Raw genomic sequence first — 20,769 nt, forward strand, 5'->3', positions numbered from 1 at the left:
TCCACTGATTCCCTGTCAGGCTAGCATCTAGTCTCTTGACATTTTTGCTTGAAAAATTCAGATGAGCAAAAATAAAAAGTGGTAACTCATACATAACAGGTTTTTGAAAATTCTAATTTTGTAATCTGGTCTTTTACAAGAATGAATTAAACACAAATTTTATACCTTGTTAGGGTATTTTAAAAATCACCTGAAATTCATGTCGTTAACTGTTGACATAACATCAGTGCAAAGAGATATAAGTCAAACTTCACAGCATAGTGTGTGCCTGATTAGTGTTTTTTAATAAAATGCAATTAGGCTGTATTCTATATCAGCAGTTATGAAACATTTAAAAATTCATAACTTCATATGTTTCATTTGACCAAACTGCTCTGTACATACTGTATGAATCCACAACAAAAGATATATATTAAAATCTGAAAAAAATGTACCTGCTGCTATGTTATAAATAGAATATTAACAGTTGCTTAAACAGTACATAAAATGCAGCTCTAAGCTGTAACTTTGTCACAAACACAGAAGAAAAATAATCAATTCACTAAACTTGACCAAGGGAAAAAAAATATCAGACAGGAATGTAAACTAAACATCCAAGTGTTAAAAATGCTTACTAAAATAACAGTTGGCTAAAACCCATTTACAACATCTTAGTGTTCATTCCCCAAACCCTGAACTGCTTGGTAATTACATCATAAGGTCTATTTCAACCATCTGCTCCCCTTTTGTAGCGTATGGTTAGGACTGGTCCTCCTGATGTAGGGACTTTTCTTTTGAAGCTTTAAGTATCTGAAAAAATAAGGGGAAATCTATATTAAAGGACCAACCAAAACACAACTCCTCTAAAACAACAACAAAAAAATCTTAAATGCTAAAAAATGCAACTTTGTATCAGACTAGTTAATATGAAAAAGCTATTATTTCTAAGAGCTACCTTAATGAATGTTCACAAAGTTGCTGTATAAGGTGGGAAACAAACTTCTAAGTATTTTTCTAGGCAGTAAATTTTTTATTACCATATGGCACTTTATTTACCTTGTAAAGAATATCTAGGCCATGCCACAAATGCATTTAAACATTTTTAATTTTGGTTTTGGTTTGGTTTTCAGTGTTGGTTTGATTTTGGGTTTTATTTGTTAAAGTCAAAGGCAACTGGAAAAGAGGAGCCAGGGAATGAGGAAGGGTCAAGGTTCTAAAGTGGAAATTTCTCTACATATAAGGGGTTTCAGCAGTTGGTAAAATAAATGTAGAGTTATAAAAATGGCAAGGATACAAGGCAAAGGGGAGGAGTGGAGCAACCCTTAGATATTTTAAATCTAAACACAAACAAGCACATACAGAAAATAATGGTATCCCCTAAACCTGCAATGTCCCTAAAATATGTGTCCAACAAGTACCACTCTATCACAACCACTGCAATTTATGTGTCAGTGTAAAGCAGGATTAGCCAGAAAATCCAAATCAGTAATATTTCAAGCTAGTTTATCAAATCATTAGTTTATAAAGTCCATTAGTTTATAAAAGTGCAGATTATAACAGCAGAAGTATCCTACATCTGGAAAAGAATACTGGCAGTAATTTCAGAAGTAAACTCAGAGAATTGGAAAACTGGACTTACAGGTACCTAAGGATGTACTTGACTAGTGTGAACTTTCTTGTGATATGTTCTGAAGTCAGCAAAATCTTTTGACTTGCACTCCAGCATATTCAAATCCCACACCCAGTGTTTTCCCTGGTGATATGAGAATGTTCCTAACAGCTAAATTCAATCTCTGAGCTATCTCCTGCTTTCTTTCCAAAAAACTAGATATGTTTTAGCTAAAAACCAAACAACTGCTCCAAACTGGATACAAACTGGTGCCACCATGCTTCAAATGCAGTTGCATAATTTAAACTACTGAAGAATAAGGATTACATAGTGACATTTCTGAATTTCTTTTACACTATCTGAAGTTATGTTTGCCACTGCTTAGTACAGGAAATATTAGCTTCGAACAACTGATGAAATAAAATCAAACAAAGAAGAAAGTCTCCTGACAACAAAATCTCCCATACTGAATCCTCCATCACAAAGAAGATATAAAAGAAACCCAGAAAACGTGAATGTCATAATTTGAGAGGAAAATTTGAGAGTAATGTTGCTTTCAAAATGAAACATTCACATTTAAAAAACCCAGGTAAATATACTTAATAGCAGAAGAACTAATAATTTAATAAAATTTTATTTATTGTCAATAGTTTATGTCTTCTGTTTCTTTTGTCAATTTCCCAAAATGCTACTTGAACTTCATGTGCTGAAACAATAAGATTTTTAGAAAAAGTTATAAATACTAGTTCTTCTGCCTTCAGAGTCGTTCCCACATAACTACACAAATTATAAGGATTTTTAACTTAGTGCAGTGCTCAATTTTGTGCTCAGATTGTGATCAAATTATTTTCATTTTCTACTTCCTAAACAAAGGATCACGAACATTGTATTACATCTAATAATTACCTGTCTTTAATAACTGTAATAAGTGTCTTTAAAACACATTTTGATTGATTCTCTCACTTTTTCCCTATGAAGAGAAGAAGAAAATATTTCCTTCCTTCCAGTGCTGCTGCTACTATGTGTTTCCAAAAGCTATGCCATGATAGATGTCAAGATAATTTTGTGATTTAAATGGTGTGTTGCACTAATTTTGAAAACAACCACAGGTAAAAAAAGAACAAATCTAAAAGATTCAGTCAGAAATACCTACAATTTCCAAGTAGAACAAGCTATTTCTCATTCTAGCAGTGTTTGAAAATGGCAAGGAGTCTCTCAGTATCAGAATGGAACAAAAGCAGAGTGGATAACTAGGTTCAATTCCACCATCTTATTTGCAAATACATCTGCAATTAGAGGAGTGATCATTGCCCTCCACTTGGCACTGGGGAGGCTTTATCTCGAAACCTGTGCTCAGTTTTGGGCCCCTCACTGCAAGAAGGACACTGAGGTGCTGCAGCTTGTCCAGAGAAGGACAGAGCTGGGGGTGGGTCTGGAGCACAAGTCTCATAAGGATCAGCTGAGGGAGCTGGGGCTGTTTAGTCTGGAGTCAAGGAGGCTCAGGAGGAACCTTACTGCTCTCCAAAAATGTCTGAAAAGAGGTTGTAGCCAGGTGAGGGTCAGCCTCTTCCACCAAGTAGCAAGAGACAGTTTGAGAAAACAGTGCTGAGTTGCAACTGGAGAGATTTAAATAAGTTGTGAGGAAAAATTTCTTCCCCAAAAGGGTGGTCAAGCATTGGAACAGGCTGCCCAAGGAAGAGGTAGAGTCCCCAGCCTGGAGGCATTTGAAAGATGTGCAGATATGACACCTGGGGACATGGTTTAGTGGTGGACTTGCCAGTTTTAGGTCTAAAGCTGGACTTGACTTTAAGGGTCTTTTCCAATCTAAATGATGTTATGATTCAAAATGGTATATTTCAAAATCCACCACTACTATATAAAACACCTAAGTTGTTTTTATTTTTTTGGTGAAGGTAGAAAAATTAATTTACAGCTGCAAGATTGAGCCATTACAATATTAAAATTATTATTTTAAAATTTAAAATTATTATATTTAAAATTACAATACAAAACCCAATAGAAATATTGTCCAAAACCCCAAGATTTCAACTTGGCACTTCTATGCTGAACTGAATTTCAAAATAGCATGTGTAATTCAAGAAATCATCTCAATATCCTCAACTGACATTGTGTGGTGGAATTATCTACTGTTGAAATTTTGTAATACTTCTTTAAGGGCCTTTTTGTAATTTTAACTTTAAATAGCAACCTCTTCTGAGAGAAAACATCTTTTCCTCTTCTCCAGTTCCAACTTAATGCATAACAAACTGAGTGAAGTTTACCTTTGCTGAACTTCTCGCCCATACTGTCAAAGATAGCTACTGTTTGTTTCTACACTGATTATAAGCTTTGGTTAAGAATACCTCATGTTCATTATGAAACAAAACACTTTCAGCTAATGCATCTATTAAATAATAGCTATGGCTTCAACTTTCCAACACACCACATGGCTGTTGTGATAAACAGCTTGGAAAGACCTTGCAGACAACACAGTTATGCACCAAACCCCTCAGCTAAGGTTCAGCACACAAACTGAAACATGAACTAAACCATGCCTCCAATCTGTACTGGACAACCACAAAAGGCCTCCTGTGCTTTCTTCACTTCTCTGGCTACTTTTGGCATGACTAAGAACCAAATACAAATAGTCTAAGGAAAAAAAAAAACAAAACAACAATGCAGAACTCTGAGCACCACATCTTGTAAGAGCTCCTGCATAGTACAAAGAATAACTAACCCAGAAAGGGGGTTCAGGCTAACCAACACAAAACAAGAATACAGCTGTTAGAGGTCTTGGATTGCAGTTTCTCTGATGTACTGCCCTGAGATACAACTCTGTGTTCCACTCAACACAACTAGTTTGGTAAAACAAGCAAATAAGTAACTGACATACTTAACTCCAAGAAATGTAACAATATGCAGTTCTTGAATTTAGAAACCACTTATCTATGCTAAAAATGGTTTTGGTAAAATCCATGTCTACTACTGTCAGGCAACAGATGGAAAAACTGGAAGTGTTCTTGTTCTTAAAATCAGTTATGCCAAGAAAAATGTGATGGCATGACAAAACAGTCCCTGTTTCCAGATCAGTGCCCAAAGAATGTGCCACAGTCAGATTCCAACAGACCCGACTGACACACAGAGAAGTAACACTATCATTGTCCATGATAATTGCCCTGGAGAGGAAGTACACGCACATTGAGACCTGAAATTGTTGCACTTCCCTTTCAAAAGTATTCAGTTCTATCTGAAATCATTAAAAATAAATTCTAAATTAAAACTACCTAGCTTATTTGGAATGCTTTCATATAACCCAGTAATTATCATTGGCATTTATCAAGTATAACAGAAAAATTATTGCTTCTAAACCAAGAAGCAACTTTGACAATAGTGATATTCCTTTGCAAAGTAATTTGATTACTAATTTCCATGTAGTTACAGCTTCAGTTTTTTAGGAAAAAAAACCAAGCATCCAATATTGACTTACCTACTTGAACATCATCTGAATAATCTTCAGCTTTAACAGGTTTTTCTGTAAATGAAAAATGTAAATATAACTCAAACTCAACCACTTCCCAAATATTTACAAAAAGCCCCCTTTTATTTTTCCACAGTGACCTATTAAGACTGCTCTGTAATACTACTTTTGCAGAAGTGGGATGCAAACTTCTTTGGCTAAATTTTTCCAAGGATAAGACTCATACTTAAGTAGGCCAATATTGTAAGACCACACAGTTTCAAAAATGATACTTCAAATTTCTGAAACTATACTATCCAAAGCACACATATCCCAGTTTCACATGCTACTACAGTATGGGCTTAGAAAACATCCATATATACCTATTATGTTTCTAGGTGTAACTGTGAAATACTTGACTTCAAAATTCAGTTACTTTTATTTCTATATGTATGTTTAAAGTAGACATGTCACACATCACTGAAGTCTGCACACATGCTTGAAAGGACACAAGCTCACCAGAAAAAATTCACAATAGCCAGGATGCTGGTTGTAAATAATAGGAAGATTTGAAGAGGGTAAATACTGTCTCTGATTTGGGAATCCCATAAATAAAGAGCTCAAAGCTTAGGAGACACTCCACTTTATTCCTTACATATACCCTCTTTCCTGAGTATGCACACCTGACTGGCTGGTGGAAAACAGAGCATGGAAAAGAAATTTTCAGTTCCATCATATAACCAGATACGGTCATTTTTATCGGTACCAGCTTTTCTGTAAAAAAGCACTCTTGACTTCTGAAACTGAAGAGTGCTTTCTAAGCCATTAAATATGTCATTAAAAAGTCCAAGATGCTAGATTCCAAAAACACAGATATGTTTCTCCTTGAAAGAAAATAGCTGCAGAAAAAGTTATGAATGTATTTTTACTGCAGCATAGAATCCTATTCCATAGTATTTATCATTCCAAATTAATAATTTTTAAAGTAGCAAAGGCACGGAAAACACAATTTACAAACCTGATTCCTCTGGTTCAATGGCCACATCGTCTTCTGTTTGCTTACTTTCTATTCCTAGACAGAAGTGTTGATAGTTATTCACATTACATTCATAATTTTGTTTTTATTTCCCAGCAGCCACGCATTTGAATTAGTATCAAACAAAAAGGAAGACTTAAATTACAAACTAACAAGTTCAGTTAACTGAAGAGTAGGAAAAATGGTACTAATTGCATTTCACATCCAAAAGTTTACCTACTAGGACTTCTACTGCACACACTGGAAGGGTTTTAGTTACAACTGTTGTTTGAGTGAAACAATGTAGGTTATCCCTTTGAATCATACAAGAATACATTTTTTAAATAGAAAACCTAAATAAACATAGAATCAAATCCTACACACAGTGCTCAGGCTAAACTGCTTAGATGACTTTGCTCTAGCTGACTCAACCAACATCATGCTTGAGAAAAACTTTAACAAAATTAATATCTTAGAGCAGATCTTTAAATTACATTTAACACAGTACTCATTTAAAATTCTTCAAGAACAATACAGCAAACAAAAATTTACAACATAACCTTTCTGAGTAGCAATGTGGGAAATTACCAGAGAGCTCAATTTGACCAATGGAATAAGCACTTCATAAGAATGCCATGAAGTTCAACAAGGCCACGTACAAGATCCTGCACCAGGGTCAGGGCAACCTCCAATATCAAGAAACATTGGGGAAAGAAGAGATTGAGAGCATCCCTTTGGAGAATGACTGGGATATTCTGGTGGATAAAACACTGGACATGAGCCAAAAGTGTACACCCCCAGCCCAGAAGGCCAGCTGCATCTGTGGATGCATCTAAAGAGGAGTCTCTCCCCAGACACCCTACAGAGTGCTGCATCCAGCTCTGGAGTTTTTAGCTCAAGACAGACATGGAACTGTTAGAACAGGTTCAGATGAGGCCCATGAAGATGATCAGAGGGCTGGAGCAACTCTCCTAGGAAGGCAGGCTGACAGGCTGGGACTGTTCAGCCTGGACAAAAGAAGATCCCAGTGAGACCCTACCGCAGCCTTTCAATAAGGGATCTCGTAAAAGAGATGGAGAGAGATTTTTTTACTCATACCTGTAGCAACAGAACAACAGATTTTGAAGTGCAAAAGGGGAGGCAGAGATTGGACATAAGGAGACTTTTTATGAGAGTGTGGTGAGTCACTGGAACAGGGTGACCAGCACAGTAATGGATGCTCCATCCCTGGAAGTGTTTAAACTCAGGCTAGACTAAAGTCAGAGCTTTGAACGAGCTGACTAAGAATAAGATGTCCCTAGACATGGCAGGGAATTTGAACTAGATGATCTTCAAATATCCCTTCTATATATTCCACTATTCTATTCTCAGCTGTGTTTTTGTTTATTTTTTTTAAATATATTAATAAGTATAAATTGAAGAAAAAAGCTTTTTCAAGCTATAAAATTTCATACCTGAGAGGTCTTTAGCAATATCAAAATCTTCATTAACTTCCTCTATAAGTATAAAAAGGAAAATGTATAATCAGCTTGGGTTTTTTTAACCTGTTTTTCAAACATAACTATTTCATCAAAACACTAAGATCACAATTATAATTATAAAATATATACCTGTGGCTTTATTCACCCCCTTTGGAAGGTCCTCAACAGCTAAGAAAACATTCCATTCAGAGCAAGAATGAATTCAAGCCCTCAAGCGATGGAACTTACACACTACACAAAAGAACACAACTAGCAGGTAGACATGTTTACCTGACATTAAGAAGCAGACACTTTGATGAATTCCAGGGGAAAGATACACCTTAAATATTCTTTTCTGTTTCACTAAATAGCTCTTCTATTCATCAGCTAGTAATTTCAATTGTACCTTTTCAACAATTGTTGCCTGGATTATGATACAATAACTGAAATTTTAAAACCACTTCTTAATCTTTCTAAATACATTCAAGTACTCCCATGTTCTTGCTTTGCAGCACCAACTCCATCTCCTAGACATAGGGAAAACCAACCAAAAAACCTGCATAGCTATAAACTTCAAAAGTCTTATTTGGATAAACAGGCAATTCATTTGTGAGTCCTAATTTCTTTCTTGAAGCACAACAAAGAAACTCTACAACTTAATGGATTCTACAGAAAAAATAATTTCTTTTTGTTTTCTCTTAATATCGCACTTTTAAAATTCATTTGACTGTCCTCTTAAGATTATGATAACAAAGGTGACAAAACAGATTGTTACCATTTATTTACACTAGAGAACTTCTTGGCTTCCTTCTAAACTAAATGATTGTGGGGTTTTTTCAGTCAGCTGTCTGAGATGACCCTCAGAAGAGCAGGTATTTCAAGACAACCAAGTATACAGAACTCAGAGAGAATCTGCAGACAAATAATTTGAAATTGTTTCTACTAATTAGACAAATGCACCAGCAAGAAGTCTGCATCAAAGCACTGACAGCCTGTACACTTTGAATGATCTTACACACTGGTTGCAGGATCAGGAGGAGGGCTCATTTCAAGAAGCAGTGTCTGTGATGAACTACTGTGGTCCAGCTGTTCACTAAAAGCCTCAGACACCCCACTTTGTGTCATCTGAGACCTTCAAGATGAATCCTCAAGGATGGCATATTAGAACAAAGTTTCTCAGGTCACAGTAAAAATCTGACCTCATAACAACACAGGCTGTAATGAACCTTTGCCATAACTGGCAATGGCATGACTGAAGCTCACACACAGATTGTGTATTTCAATATATATAAACAGCAAGACTAAGTCTACTATCTTTATGCTAAATTGCCTAAAATATTTTATATATATATATATATATATATATATAGGTATATACCTGTATCTTGAGTCTCAGTCTGCTTTTCATGTTTTGGTTCTGAAAGGAAAGAAAAGTAAAGCTCCTGGGTGGTTGATACGCACAAAGTATTCTAAAAATTTGGTTAAACATACAGTTATTTTGTTAATGACAAAAGCAAAGGCCTTAAAAAAAACTTTCCCTGGTTTGGGGGAATAGATACATGAAGCCTTTCTGGAGCTTGTAGCAGAAATTCTACATTAAAAACCCCAAACCATATGTGTACATATTGCTGAAATTTCAAGACTTTCTATCACAGAGATGAAATTTTGGAAACAATTATAACAAATCTATCACTCAGAAGAATTGTTACAATTCTTCTACATTCTTAATCTTTGCATAGATTTAATCTTTGCACTGTCTAATTTTTGTAATTCTGAAGAAGAAGCAGATCAAGAATATTCGTTATTTAATTTTAGATAATGTCTGAAAATAGACAAAATGCTATCCATTGTCTGAATTTTCAATATACACTTACTGTGAATTTTAGACTGAAAAAGATTCATTCAGTTTGGATAATTAAATTGTCTAACAGGTACTAATCCTCATCTGAAAAAGGCCATTTACATAACACTAACAAAAACAAAAAAAAAAAGTCCACCTTTATATTATCATTGTATCATTTAAGATATTGTTGTATGTTACTAATGGTTGTGTGGCTCTCCCCATACTCCTTTGAAAAACAGTTCTTATAGAATATCCTTAAAAAAACATCCAGGACTCTTTCTTTCTAATGAAAATCTCAAGGTTGCTTTCTTTCTCTAGTTTCATGGCCAGAAAACGTAGGAAACTCTTCAAACTGGAAGTTATGTACAATAACTGAGTTCTTGTATTCCAAATGCTATGATCAATCATTTACACCCTCCTGTGGGCACTTATTTCCACTAAAGAATTTTTAACATTAGCAATAACCTCAGTGATGTGATTACAGTGATCCTATTAGAGCAGTTCCTGATGTGAATTAATAGCCAAGCCTCACAAAGCCAGAGTCACAAAAGAAATTGGACTGCTCTGGCCAGCAATCATCTTGCACTGTCTTTAGCTTTGAGAACTCTAGAAAGCACCATGATTGAAGAAAATATTTCACCAGAAAAAAAAGAGCGGAAACGTCATAGAAATGGGGAAGAGAAATTGACTCAAAGCAGTACTTCTGCTGATTTCACAGACAACTGCATCTGAAGGCTTTTATGTGAATCTTCTTGTGGGGTTCAACTGCAGTTTTGGAGCCCATGCCAAAACCACAAGCTTCACATTTGAGAGCAAGGATTTCAGATCTCCACTATGGCTTCCAAGCATTCTTTCACTTCAGAAAAACGGAACCAAAATCGCTCTTCTCCAAAAACAAAGTAAAGCTGTTTCACTTTCAATCCAACCAAAACCATGTCAAAAGGTACAAGAAAGATGGGCCTAGAGACAAAAGGGATGAAAAACAGGTGCAACTGCTAAAATGGTGTCTAGCACATGAACATGAACATGCCCTGAAACTCCATGGACTGCACTCAGACTGAACTGAGAAGGAAAAAAATGGTGTGTGACAGAAAGGCGGCCTCATCTCACTGGTCTTTTTCTTCTCCACTGCTCCAGGCTGGAGCTCTGAAATAAAATTCCTCTAAAAAGTACAAAGAATGCATTGTGCTTTCTCTCACAACCAGAATGCCTTCAAGGTGGAACTTAAAAGCAAGGTAAAATTATGTTGTGAAAAGGCAAATTTTATCAAGAGGAAAGCAGTTTTCCATGGATTATGTTGAACTGTGGAAATAATCTACTACATAAAGAAGCCTGACAATTTAATAGCGAAGAATAATAGTTTTTTTTGACAGTCACATGCTACCTTACAATTTCCTTTTGAGAAAAAGAATGGAAGTTCCTATTCTCCTTATTGTCCAAATCAGAGGAGTGGCAAGAATAAAGAAAGTGTAGGGGGATTTATCTGATACTATTTAAAACTCTCATTACAGTCCAGAGAGGCACTGCTGCCTCCTGAAGTAAATGAATCACTGTATTTTTGTGAGTCACAAAATACAGTGATTCACTGTTATTGTGTTGGGGTGCCAGAAGAGACTGCAGAATATTAAATGCTTTTGGAACTCATTTTAAAAAAAGCTGATGCAATTTACTTTGTGACCTTCCTGATCAACTTTGTCAAAAAGGAGATGCAGATGTCTCTTCACAAGGGCATGGAAGCATTTTCTGTTTGTGTTACCACTACATATGAAAGAGCATGAAAAGTAAAGATTAGAAGTTGCACTTCTTCATATCAAGGTGTGAGAAGCAAGAGAAGTGATTCTTGATTAGGAACTGATCATAAAATAACTATGTTCTGGAAAAGCAAGTAAAAAATAAGCCCTGGGAAAAACCTAGAGTCATTTGCTTTTCTATCCTATTACTGCTGAGGCATTTTGTCAAGGGCACCATCAATGAGGTAAATAATTATTTTCTGCACACTGAGAAAGACACAAGCTAAGGATTAATTACACCTTTGGGCCATTGAAAGTCTTTCAATGGAATTTTGACTTCTATCCCAAAGGAGGATGTTGGAATTTAGCTCCTGATAACAAAGAATGCACCTCAAGGTTTTCTGTTGCAAATATTTTGTAGAAATCCTGTCCTTTGCTCAGGTTACATAAACATGGGAAATAAACAAGAGTGTCTTAAAGGTTTAACTCTTCTGAAGTGTGGTAGTCTCCAGAAGGATATCACAGCAGGAATCACAATCACACGCCTTTGTTTCAAGTCTGTGACTACTGTTCTTCTTGTTTACTTTTGATTTGGTCTCAGCAATCATTAGCAAATCATCAACCAAATCAAACTAAAATGGTAATTCCCAAAGAACTGGTAGTGACAGACAAGATGAAAAGGTGATACTGAGCTAAACAGATGCAATAAACCCCATCTGACCTGGGCAGGGTTTCACAAGGAAAAAGGCATGGCAAAACCTTCAACATTCTTCTTCCACATATGTACAAACTGGCATTAGGACCAGCATGGGAATATAATGAGTATGCATACTCTACACTTGGACCAGTGTTAAAAGATTGATTGATTGACTGATTACAAACACAGGGAGTTTGAACAGACAACCCAAAATCTTAGCTGAGAACTTGCAAAGTAATGTGGCAGCATAGGAATTTTTTTTTAATTAATTCCACTTGCATATTAACAAAAGATTTTGATCCTGTAATTTCACTAAATATAGCAACTGTCATACCTTGGTCTTCACTGTAATCTTCATGCACTTTATCCTCTGTTTAAAAAAAAAGAAAAATGAACAGGAAAATTAATGGAATTTTAAGACAATAAAGACACATAAACAATACAGTACAGTGACAAGATTATTCAGTTAAAAAAAAATTTGAAACTATAGTAGTTCATACAGTAATAAAGTTAATAAAAGTGCAAAGGTGAAGATTTCTAACAGATCCTGTAGAAGAACTGATTGATTTTCTGGCACCAAAAGATAGATTTAAAAAAGAAAGCAATATCAGCAGCTTTATTATACGGTTCATAAATATTTTGATTCTGAATTATTTATAAATCATTTATATATATATATAGCTAACTTCTACAGAGTAATTTTGGCATCTACTTGTTATGGTTTACTCACTTTTTAAAAAACTTAGAGATACTACTTTACTTTCCTCTTGACATCACACTAACAACATCATCTCTGGCATATTTAAATTATTTTTTATCCACAAAATCACTTCTATACAATTTAAAATACCAATACCCATTCTCCTGGAAATTCAACCCTCAAAATATTATTCAGCCCATTTAGCTGACATTACAGTGATGTAGTACTCATGTAGGCTTTAGCATCATTTCCTTAGGAAGTTACTATGTCTACATTTTTAATTTACATTCTGAAAAAATATTACCTAGAAGCTCCAAAGTCTTGTGTGTTGTTGTGCTTTTTTTTGTTTGATTGGTTAGTTTGGTTTGTCTTTTTTTTTGGTATGTGATTGTCTTGGTTTGGGGCCAAAATTCAGTGAATCTTCAATAAAAAGAAAGAAGACCTTGGACTGTACCTGCATAATGTTCCACAGCATCTTCTGGCATTATCTCAGAGTCACCTTAAATATAAATATTTAATATTTTATATTCCAACTGAATTTTCATGAAGCAGCTAAATAGCACAAGAGAGCTTAAAATGGTGATGCATTTAGCTCAAAAATGAAATAAACAATCATACTGATTTAATACTACAATATCTTATTTGAAAGTGACATCTAAATTATAAAATACAGCCAGGAACTACACCATAGAAAAACAAGTTTATGCATATTTGTATTCAGGCCTGAAGTTAGGAATATAAGAAGGTGTTGGATAACCAGTCCACTGATTAGACTGGGAAACTCCTGACAGAACAAAATATTTGTCTAAGTATTTGTAGATTGGAATCATGGAGTGCTATGCTCACAAATGTAATGGTAACATAGGGGCATAAAACTCAGGCCTACTTTAAACTATCTAAAAACCATTTGAAAATAAAACTGTGAAGAAACAGTCAATATGACACATAACTTTGTAGCACATTTTAAAAAGAGTGATTATATTATCATTTGAAGTAATGAAGATTTACAAACCTGGAGTGTCTGGATCGCTTAGTCTCTCTTCCAAATCTGCAACATAATCATCTATAGCTGTAAATTAAATATAAACTAATAAATATCTTGGAATTAGGATATTAAATATGTCTAATATTTCATTGTTTTAACTTGTATCCAAAATGAGTCCATCAATGGCTAAATGTAGCTCCTTAGCTGAAAACTGAAAAACTAAAACTTTATATACTGACACTTGCAACTTGACACATGGCAATCTACTGGAAGGTGTTGGGCTACTCTCTCTTCCGGCCTTCTGCTATACTCTCTGGAGGAAAACTAGAGCAACAAGAGCCATTGGTCTGCATCAGTATTTTTTAATATTTATATGAATAAAAAATGCAAACATCCTCCATCTTCAAAATTGCAAACTATCTTTTTTACTAATGTGCAGGAGGGTCACTTGGTGATGGATCTATAGAAGACAAGATATGAATCAGAAACTGACCTTGCAAAATACATACTTTATTTCTGGCATCTCCTATTTAGACCAATTTACTTCCTTTCATTACCTGGCTAAATTTGGGGGTTATTTTCCTATATAATTACAATTTTTTTCAATGCTGTTAATATACTCGCTATGACACACCTGAGAAAACACAATAGTGAAGGTAGAGTAGCTTATCCTTTTACTTTGCAAGTATAATAGCTTGGATTCTAAACCAGTTATCCCCCACACAGTTTGGAATAAACACTTTTAGCTGTATCAAAGAAATACAAGTATTTTTCCATCACATCTGTGACACCAAACACAACTGCAGAGTCTTTACAAAGTCTTAACACTGAATCAAACATAAGAAGCCTAGTACAAATAGAAATCAATGCCTAATGCAAATGCCAGAGACTGTCCATACTGTAAAGAAACATGGTTAGAATCCTGAAGAAAATACTTATAAGACAGTAGGGAAATTGCAATATCCACTTAATGCTTCTTCGTAATGGGAAAGATGAGCTAATGCCATTGTACATGGTATCAAGCATAACATCAAGATGACTATAAGGTAATCAGATTAGTCCAAGCCAAATTTCAAAAAGCTTTCAAGATTAATTAAGATGTGCAGAAAGACAGAACAAGGATAGTTCAGAATTACATTCTTGGTGTTGAATCACTCTCTGACAGCAGAGTCAGTCACAAAGAACAAACAGTCCAGAAGGAAAGGTACAAAAACCTGGATGCTCCTAATGCCAAAAATATTCTAGAAGAACCTTAGTAATACAGACTGTCTGAAGACAATATAAGCAATAAATCTCATTTTCTCTTTTCAGACTATACAACCACAGACCACTTGCCTACCCAGTCCCCAATAACACGCAATAGCCAGGAACACATAGTAAATAAAATGTTTGTGCACCAATGAAAGCAAAGTTTCCACACCTGTCACCTGTTAATTGTAATAAAGACTTTCAACAGCAAGTATGATAGAGTCATCCCAAAGTAAAATTCTCCATGACAATAACAACTATTAATTGAGAGGAAAAAACCCAAATTCAAAATTATCTATTTCTAAACCAGTCTAACCTTTTCTATTTTTCTCTCTCGTATAATTTGTTACATTGAAGCAGAAAACCATTATTATTGAGTACCAAAAAACAAAATGATACCTGGAATTTCATATGATTCAGACTCCACTACTCCAACATCTTCCACCATTGGATCAGCATCTGAGAAATAAATACATTTGCACAAATTTTAACATTTTTAAAATCAATAAACAATAACAAAAACCCTCTAACAGATATTATGTAAGAACAAGCTGTATTCTAAGCAAATTTCCCCTAATAGCAGCAAGATATGTATACATAGACTGAAAAAAAGTTACTATTTCATTTATATACAATATTGAGAATGTGTATATATGAATAAACTCTATACACATTTTCTCAAAAAAAGATGACTATCCACAGAAATTTCTGAATAAATTGGAGGAAAGAAGAATATGTTCACTTTGCCTTCTTAATTGCAAAGATTCAAAGTAAATGGAATTTGAATTTCTCCTCTAGTCTTCGACTTTGACTTGTGCTATGGATGAGTAAGAGAGATACAGAAACAAGGAGCTTTAATAGACCAGGACTAAAGAGTTTGATTGTGAAGAAACAATCTCAGTGCACTTCCAGACATCACAGCTTTTATATGACATCGATTACATGGGTTTTATCAAAAGGTATCAAGAGATATTAAGAGATAGGTAAAAATTTCAACAGTACAAATAAAGAGCATTCAGAAAAATTTCCCCCTAGTTGGATTTAGATCATATAACTCTGCTTTAATATTTTGACTTCAATTTTCATTATCCAGTCAATGTCCCAAGGTAACAAGATACGAGCATCTTTATATGATGTCTTCATCTCTGCAGGACTTAAATATAATTAATGCTCTTAGGGAGCCATATCTGAATGAAAGGAGAATGAGAATAAAATATAGAAAATACTGTTTTAATAAACTATCAAATTTAGTTTAATACACCAAAAGGTCCAGAAGCAGACTCCATACAGGTTTTACTGATGAGGAATGAACAGATTGAGAGCAGCCCCACCAAGAAGCACTTGGGGGTCTGGTACATGAAAGACTGGACATGGAACGCATCTCCGAAGGTGAAAAAAGGCTGAGAACTGGGGTTCAGCCTGGAGGAAAAAATACTCTGGGATGTCCTAATTGCAGCCTTTCAGTATCTTAAAGGGACAAAGAAGCTGAAGAGGGATGTTTTTACAAGGTCATGTATTGATAGGAAAGGAGTTCTGGCTTTGAACTGAAAGGGAGCAGGTTTAGATTAGATACAAAGTAAAAATTCTTCACTGTGAGGGTGATGAAGCACTGGAACAGTGCTTCAGAAAACAGTTGCCCAGAGAAGCTGTGAATGCCTCATTCCTGGAGTGTTCAAGGCCAGGCTAGATGGGGTTTGGTATAATCTGGTCTAGAGAAAGGTGTCCTTTGTGTCAGAAGGGTTACAACCAGGTGATCTTTAAAGCCCCTTTCAATCAAAATCATTCTATATGATTATATTCATGCCTCTCTTGGGGAGAGATATGCATATTGGAGCACAGAATAACTTTGTTGAAAGCCCATAGAGTAGCAATTAATAATATACAGTTACCTGGATTGCAAAACACATAGCATTAAAATATCCCATTTTGACTTAAAATATATGCATTTGCTAAATAATGCTGTGGTTGGCACTTCCTAAGACTCTGTTTTAAGCAGAAATTACAAGTCCAGGTTTTAATGAGACACATTTTCATTTGTCAGGGTTGGGTTTTCTTTTACAGATTGATTTAAAATGTATTTAGTCATTCAGATACCTTTCTGAACTGAGTCTGGTGTCTCATATGCTTCTGAAATTTCAGTCTCAAATTCTCTGAGCATGTCATCTGTTGCAGGAGCTTCAAAAGTTTCTCCATGTATTTCTTCCTTTGCTTGCCACCGGTCACTTACACTTTCATCTATATCTTCATGTCTTTCTCCTAACCAACAATGCAGATTGTTAGTGAATAAATTGAATACATTTTCTTTGGTATATTCTATTACCAGCAAATATTCAGTCCTCAGTACACCCTTTGTGCTTTCCAGCTAGTCTCCAAAGGGAATGGGGAGTTACAGAAAACTTATCTGCACAGTCCAGCATTATAAACCCAACTTGCCAGGACCTTCTTTGCCCACAATAAAGGCCAACTCTGCTCTGTCCACTCTTGCCCTCTATACAGTGTTTTGAGGAAGCTTTTGTTAAATAAACGATTGAAGCTATTACTGCCAAACAAGTCTGGGTAAGAGGACACAGTTTTAGGATTTGGTGACTGAACTTTCTGAATTTTTTTGAAAATGACAAATGAGTTGATTTGAATGTTTTAGGCATGCAAAAGTACTTTAAGTGCATACCAAAACCAGACTCTGAGATTCATCTAGCCTATGGCAGTATTTATAAACTCTTCAGTGATTTCTAAGTGTTAATGCATTACCAGGATGGGAGTGGAGAGCTTCATGAAGAACAGATTGAATTTCCTCTTCCAATTCTATATCAGCAGTCTTGTGCTCTAAAAGGATTATAAATTGCAGTGAAGGTAAGCACAAAAGGCAAAATCTAAACATTAACTCAAGGCTTGCAGCTTTTAGTAGGCTCCATAATGTTCTTAATCCCTTTCACAAAGATCCCTAGAGACTGACCTGCTGAACCTCTGCAACTCACACAATTAGAAAAACAACTTTGTCTTGCTTATTCTCCAATATAGAAATGCAACAATCACATCAGATTCGTCCACCTGAAGATGAATTGGAAGAATTTATCTACACTGCATTTTTTGCACATATATTTTTCAGTAACAACTTCAAGTAACTATTCAAACCAAGAACTATCTTCTAAGGAATTAATTTACTAACACTTTCATCCATTACCTTCCTACAATTTAGGCAGCAGCACTAGGAAGTCATATTTGACAAGAAAATGTGAGTTGCAGAAGTAGGGTCCTGTCAACTTTATAAACAGGGAAAATAGATACATTACAGTATCAAGGTCTTGTTCTGCTACAAACTACCAGGAGAAATCACAAACTGGTTTCATGGACAAGTGATTGCCATCCAACACACCAGCTCAGGACATAATAGGAATTTGTATGAAGTGTTGTCTTCATATAAATGTCCTGAAATTAACATTGAGAAACCCTACAATGACACATCTGACAAAAAAAGCTGTAAACCAGGTAACAGCTGCATTTTCAAATAAGGATCCAAAATGGCACCAGTTACAAAAAACGGTCCCACAAAACCAAAAACCACACACATACAAAAAAACCCACCCAAACAGGAAACCATGTCTTGATATGTTTTATAACTGACATCCTAAGAAAAGTAATGCAAGTCTTCTGAAGCAAAATCTATATTCCATAGATTTCACTGGCCATATGCTCTAGATTTATATATTTATGTACCAGGTTCCCATAAACATCACAAAGGATAAGCCTCTTCAATAACCCAGAAAAACATCTACTCTCTGAATAACACTAAGGCAAATCACTCATGTGAAATGTGACACGTTAAATATTTCTTCTTGAATCCCACTTAATTTTAATACATTCCACTAATAGTATAGGGCTTTAAAAATGTTTAGATTATTTTTTTAACAGTAGGAGCTCCATTTATTGTATTTATTATATATTAATCTTTAGTTATTTAGTTTTTTTATATAGTAGTTTTAGCAGAAAAGTGAATACTTTATTATCTTACTAAGTTGGTTGTTGAGAGGGTTTTGTTTCTTTTTAAGGTGAAGAATTTGCTGTTATTCTGGCTGGATATAAGTTGGAAATCAAACTAAACCACAACCATACATCATCAGAAAGTTATTCTGATCTGATATGCCTACAATGGTAACCATGACATTTTTCAATTTTCACGGTCAGTGATTTATACGAAGTTATAAACAATGATTCCTGTTAAATAAACTTCAGTAAATAAGCAACAAAAAATCTATAAAAGAATTGGCATGCTAATGACACAGAACTATAGTTCAAATGAAGCATCATGTCTTTTGTTTTGCCTAAAATTGACAAAAGGTCTTACCTGATTCAACATATGACTTTTCAGCAGGCTGGACAGTCTCCTCAGATTCTGGTGATGCTGGCTGTGCTGGGACAGATCTTTCTTTAAGGCCTGCATTTTTCAGTTATAAAGTTAACTTTATGCCCTTTTTGAACTGATTCAGTTATAACATAAGAAAATTCTTTCAATTAAATTAACTGATGTTACACTCGGCAAAAATGCATTCAAACAATCACAATTACAGGGTTGTCATAATATACAGTGATATACAAGAAGACTAAAGCATATTCAGATAGTAAACAAAGATGTTTAGAAGACAAACATAGAATGAGGAGGTAAAAAGGGACAGAAATTTAAGCACTTGCTTTTATTTCAAAGTAACTGAACAAATGACTATGGTATTCCAACATTTATTCAGTATCCAGGAAAAAAACAGGCAGCAAATTTTTCTCTCTGTTTCTCTCTGGTTTTGCCCTAAAATAAGTGGCAAAAAGTGCTTCATATGATAAATTTTACAGGTTATACGCAGAAGCAACTTGAACTTTACAAAAAGCTGCACAGAATAAGAACTACTTTAAATTCATGTCTACATCTTAGAAGACTTGATTAAGATTAGTTTGACAACTAAATGACTATTGAAAAAGTATGACTGATGCAATTTTATCACTAAGATTGTGACTATCTATACCACAGTCTCTTTCTAGATCAAAACACAATGAAAAGAAAGCAATCAATAAATGTAATGACCAACACCATCATCATGGCAGGAGATAAAGATCCAGCTGTGATAGATCACGCCTCATCTTAAGACACCATATGGTCAAGAATGTGTTGGTATTAGACTAATTCTCCTCTCAACTCTCCTTTAAGAGGGTTCAAACAAAACTTATACAAGAGGTTCAGACTGGGCATAAGAAAAAACTCACACACCCACAACCCCCACCTCTATGAGGACACTGAAATCAGTGGAAAGGACTGCACAGAGAGACTGTAAATTCCCATCCTTGGAGGTTTGAAAGACTCCACTGGGAAATGGCCAGAATAACCTGGCCATTCCTCTGAAATGACCCTGCTTTGAGCAGGATGTTGGAATAAGGATCTCCAAAGTCACTTCCAAATGGCATTTGCTGATAATCCTACATCCAAGGTCAATTAAGGTAAGACTCCCTTCTCAACAAACACCACTGCTCAAAGCAAACTAGTTTTTCAACAGCTGTATACATGAAAACCAACAGAAAAGATAGAATGAAGAAAGCAGAGGCTAAACTATAATGAACACTCCTGTAGTACTAGCAATCTTGTAAAAGCAACTCTTAAATGGATAAATATTATATTTCAAGTAAGTACGATTAAAAAAATAGTAATTGCCACATTTCTATTGGAGTCAAACATATCTAAATGCAAATTGGACTAGTATGTCTCAAACCAAATTTGTGTAGAGATATTTTATGCATTGTGAGAAAAGCATGTATTTATTTCAAGTAATGGTGACAGGATAACAGAATCAGGTCTATCTTATTATTTAATATTATTTAAATAAATTATTTAACATTTATATTATTATTATTTAAATTTCAATTATTTGAAGATTGGTAGTTAGGCTGTATCCAAAAGTAGTGTAACTAAGAGTCTACCACTTAGGAGTCAAAATGAGAAGCTAAAGAAAAATGCCAAATTTACACGTAATTTTTGGCCAATTTTCTTCTGTCATTAAAAAAACACCCA

General features: G+C 34.9%; 1 protein-coding gene across 8 annotated transcripts in view; it reads right to left on the reverse strand.

Annotated features, from left to right (window-relative positions):
- ASPH (aspartate beta-hydroxylase) overlaps positions 1-20,769 on the reverse strand; it is a 112,145-nt gene that overhangs the window by 53,639 nt on the left and 37,737 nt on the right. For 5 of the 8 annotated variants that reach the window (XM_063169311.1, XM_063169284.1, XM_063169345.1 and 2 more), the window contains 11 exons: positions 19,066-19,155; positions 17,472-17,546; positions 16,818-16,979; positions 15,123-15,182; positions 13,503-13,559; positions 12,945-12,989; positions 12,125-12,160; positions 8,899-8,937; positions 7,515-7,556; positions 6,064-6,117; positions 5,076-5,120 (listed from right to left, as the gene is read on the reverse strand). In XM_063169311.1, the coding sequence (XP_063025381.1) occupies positions 5,076-5,120; positions 6,064-6,117; positions 7,515-7,556; positions 8,899-8,937; positions 12,125-12,160; positions 12,945-12,989; positions 13,503-13,559; positions 15,123-15,182; positions 16,818-16,979; positions 17,472-17,546; positions 19,066-19,155 (705 nt within the window). The remainder of the gene's footprint in view (positions 1-5,075; positions 5,121-6,063; positions 6,118-7,514; positions 7,557-8,898; positions 8,938-12,124; positions 12,161-12,944; positions 12,990-13,502; positions 13,560-15,122; positions 15,183-16,817; positions 16,980-17,471; positions 17,547-19,065; positions 19,156-20,769) is intronic. The other 3 variants (XM_063169293.1, XM_063169301.1, XM_063169326.1) reach the window with 3 other exon arrangements.

This window comes from Melospiza melodia, chromosome 1, assembly GCF_035770615.1.
Source record: "Melospiza melodia melodia isolate bMelMel2 chromosome 1, bMelMel2.pri, whole genome shotgun sequence".
Classification (NCBI taxonomy): Eukaryota; Metazoa; Chordata; class Aves; order Passeriformes; family Passerellidae; genus Melospiza; species Melospiza melodia.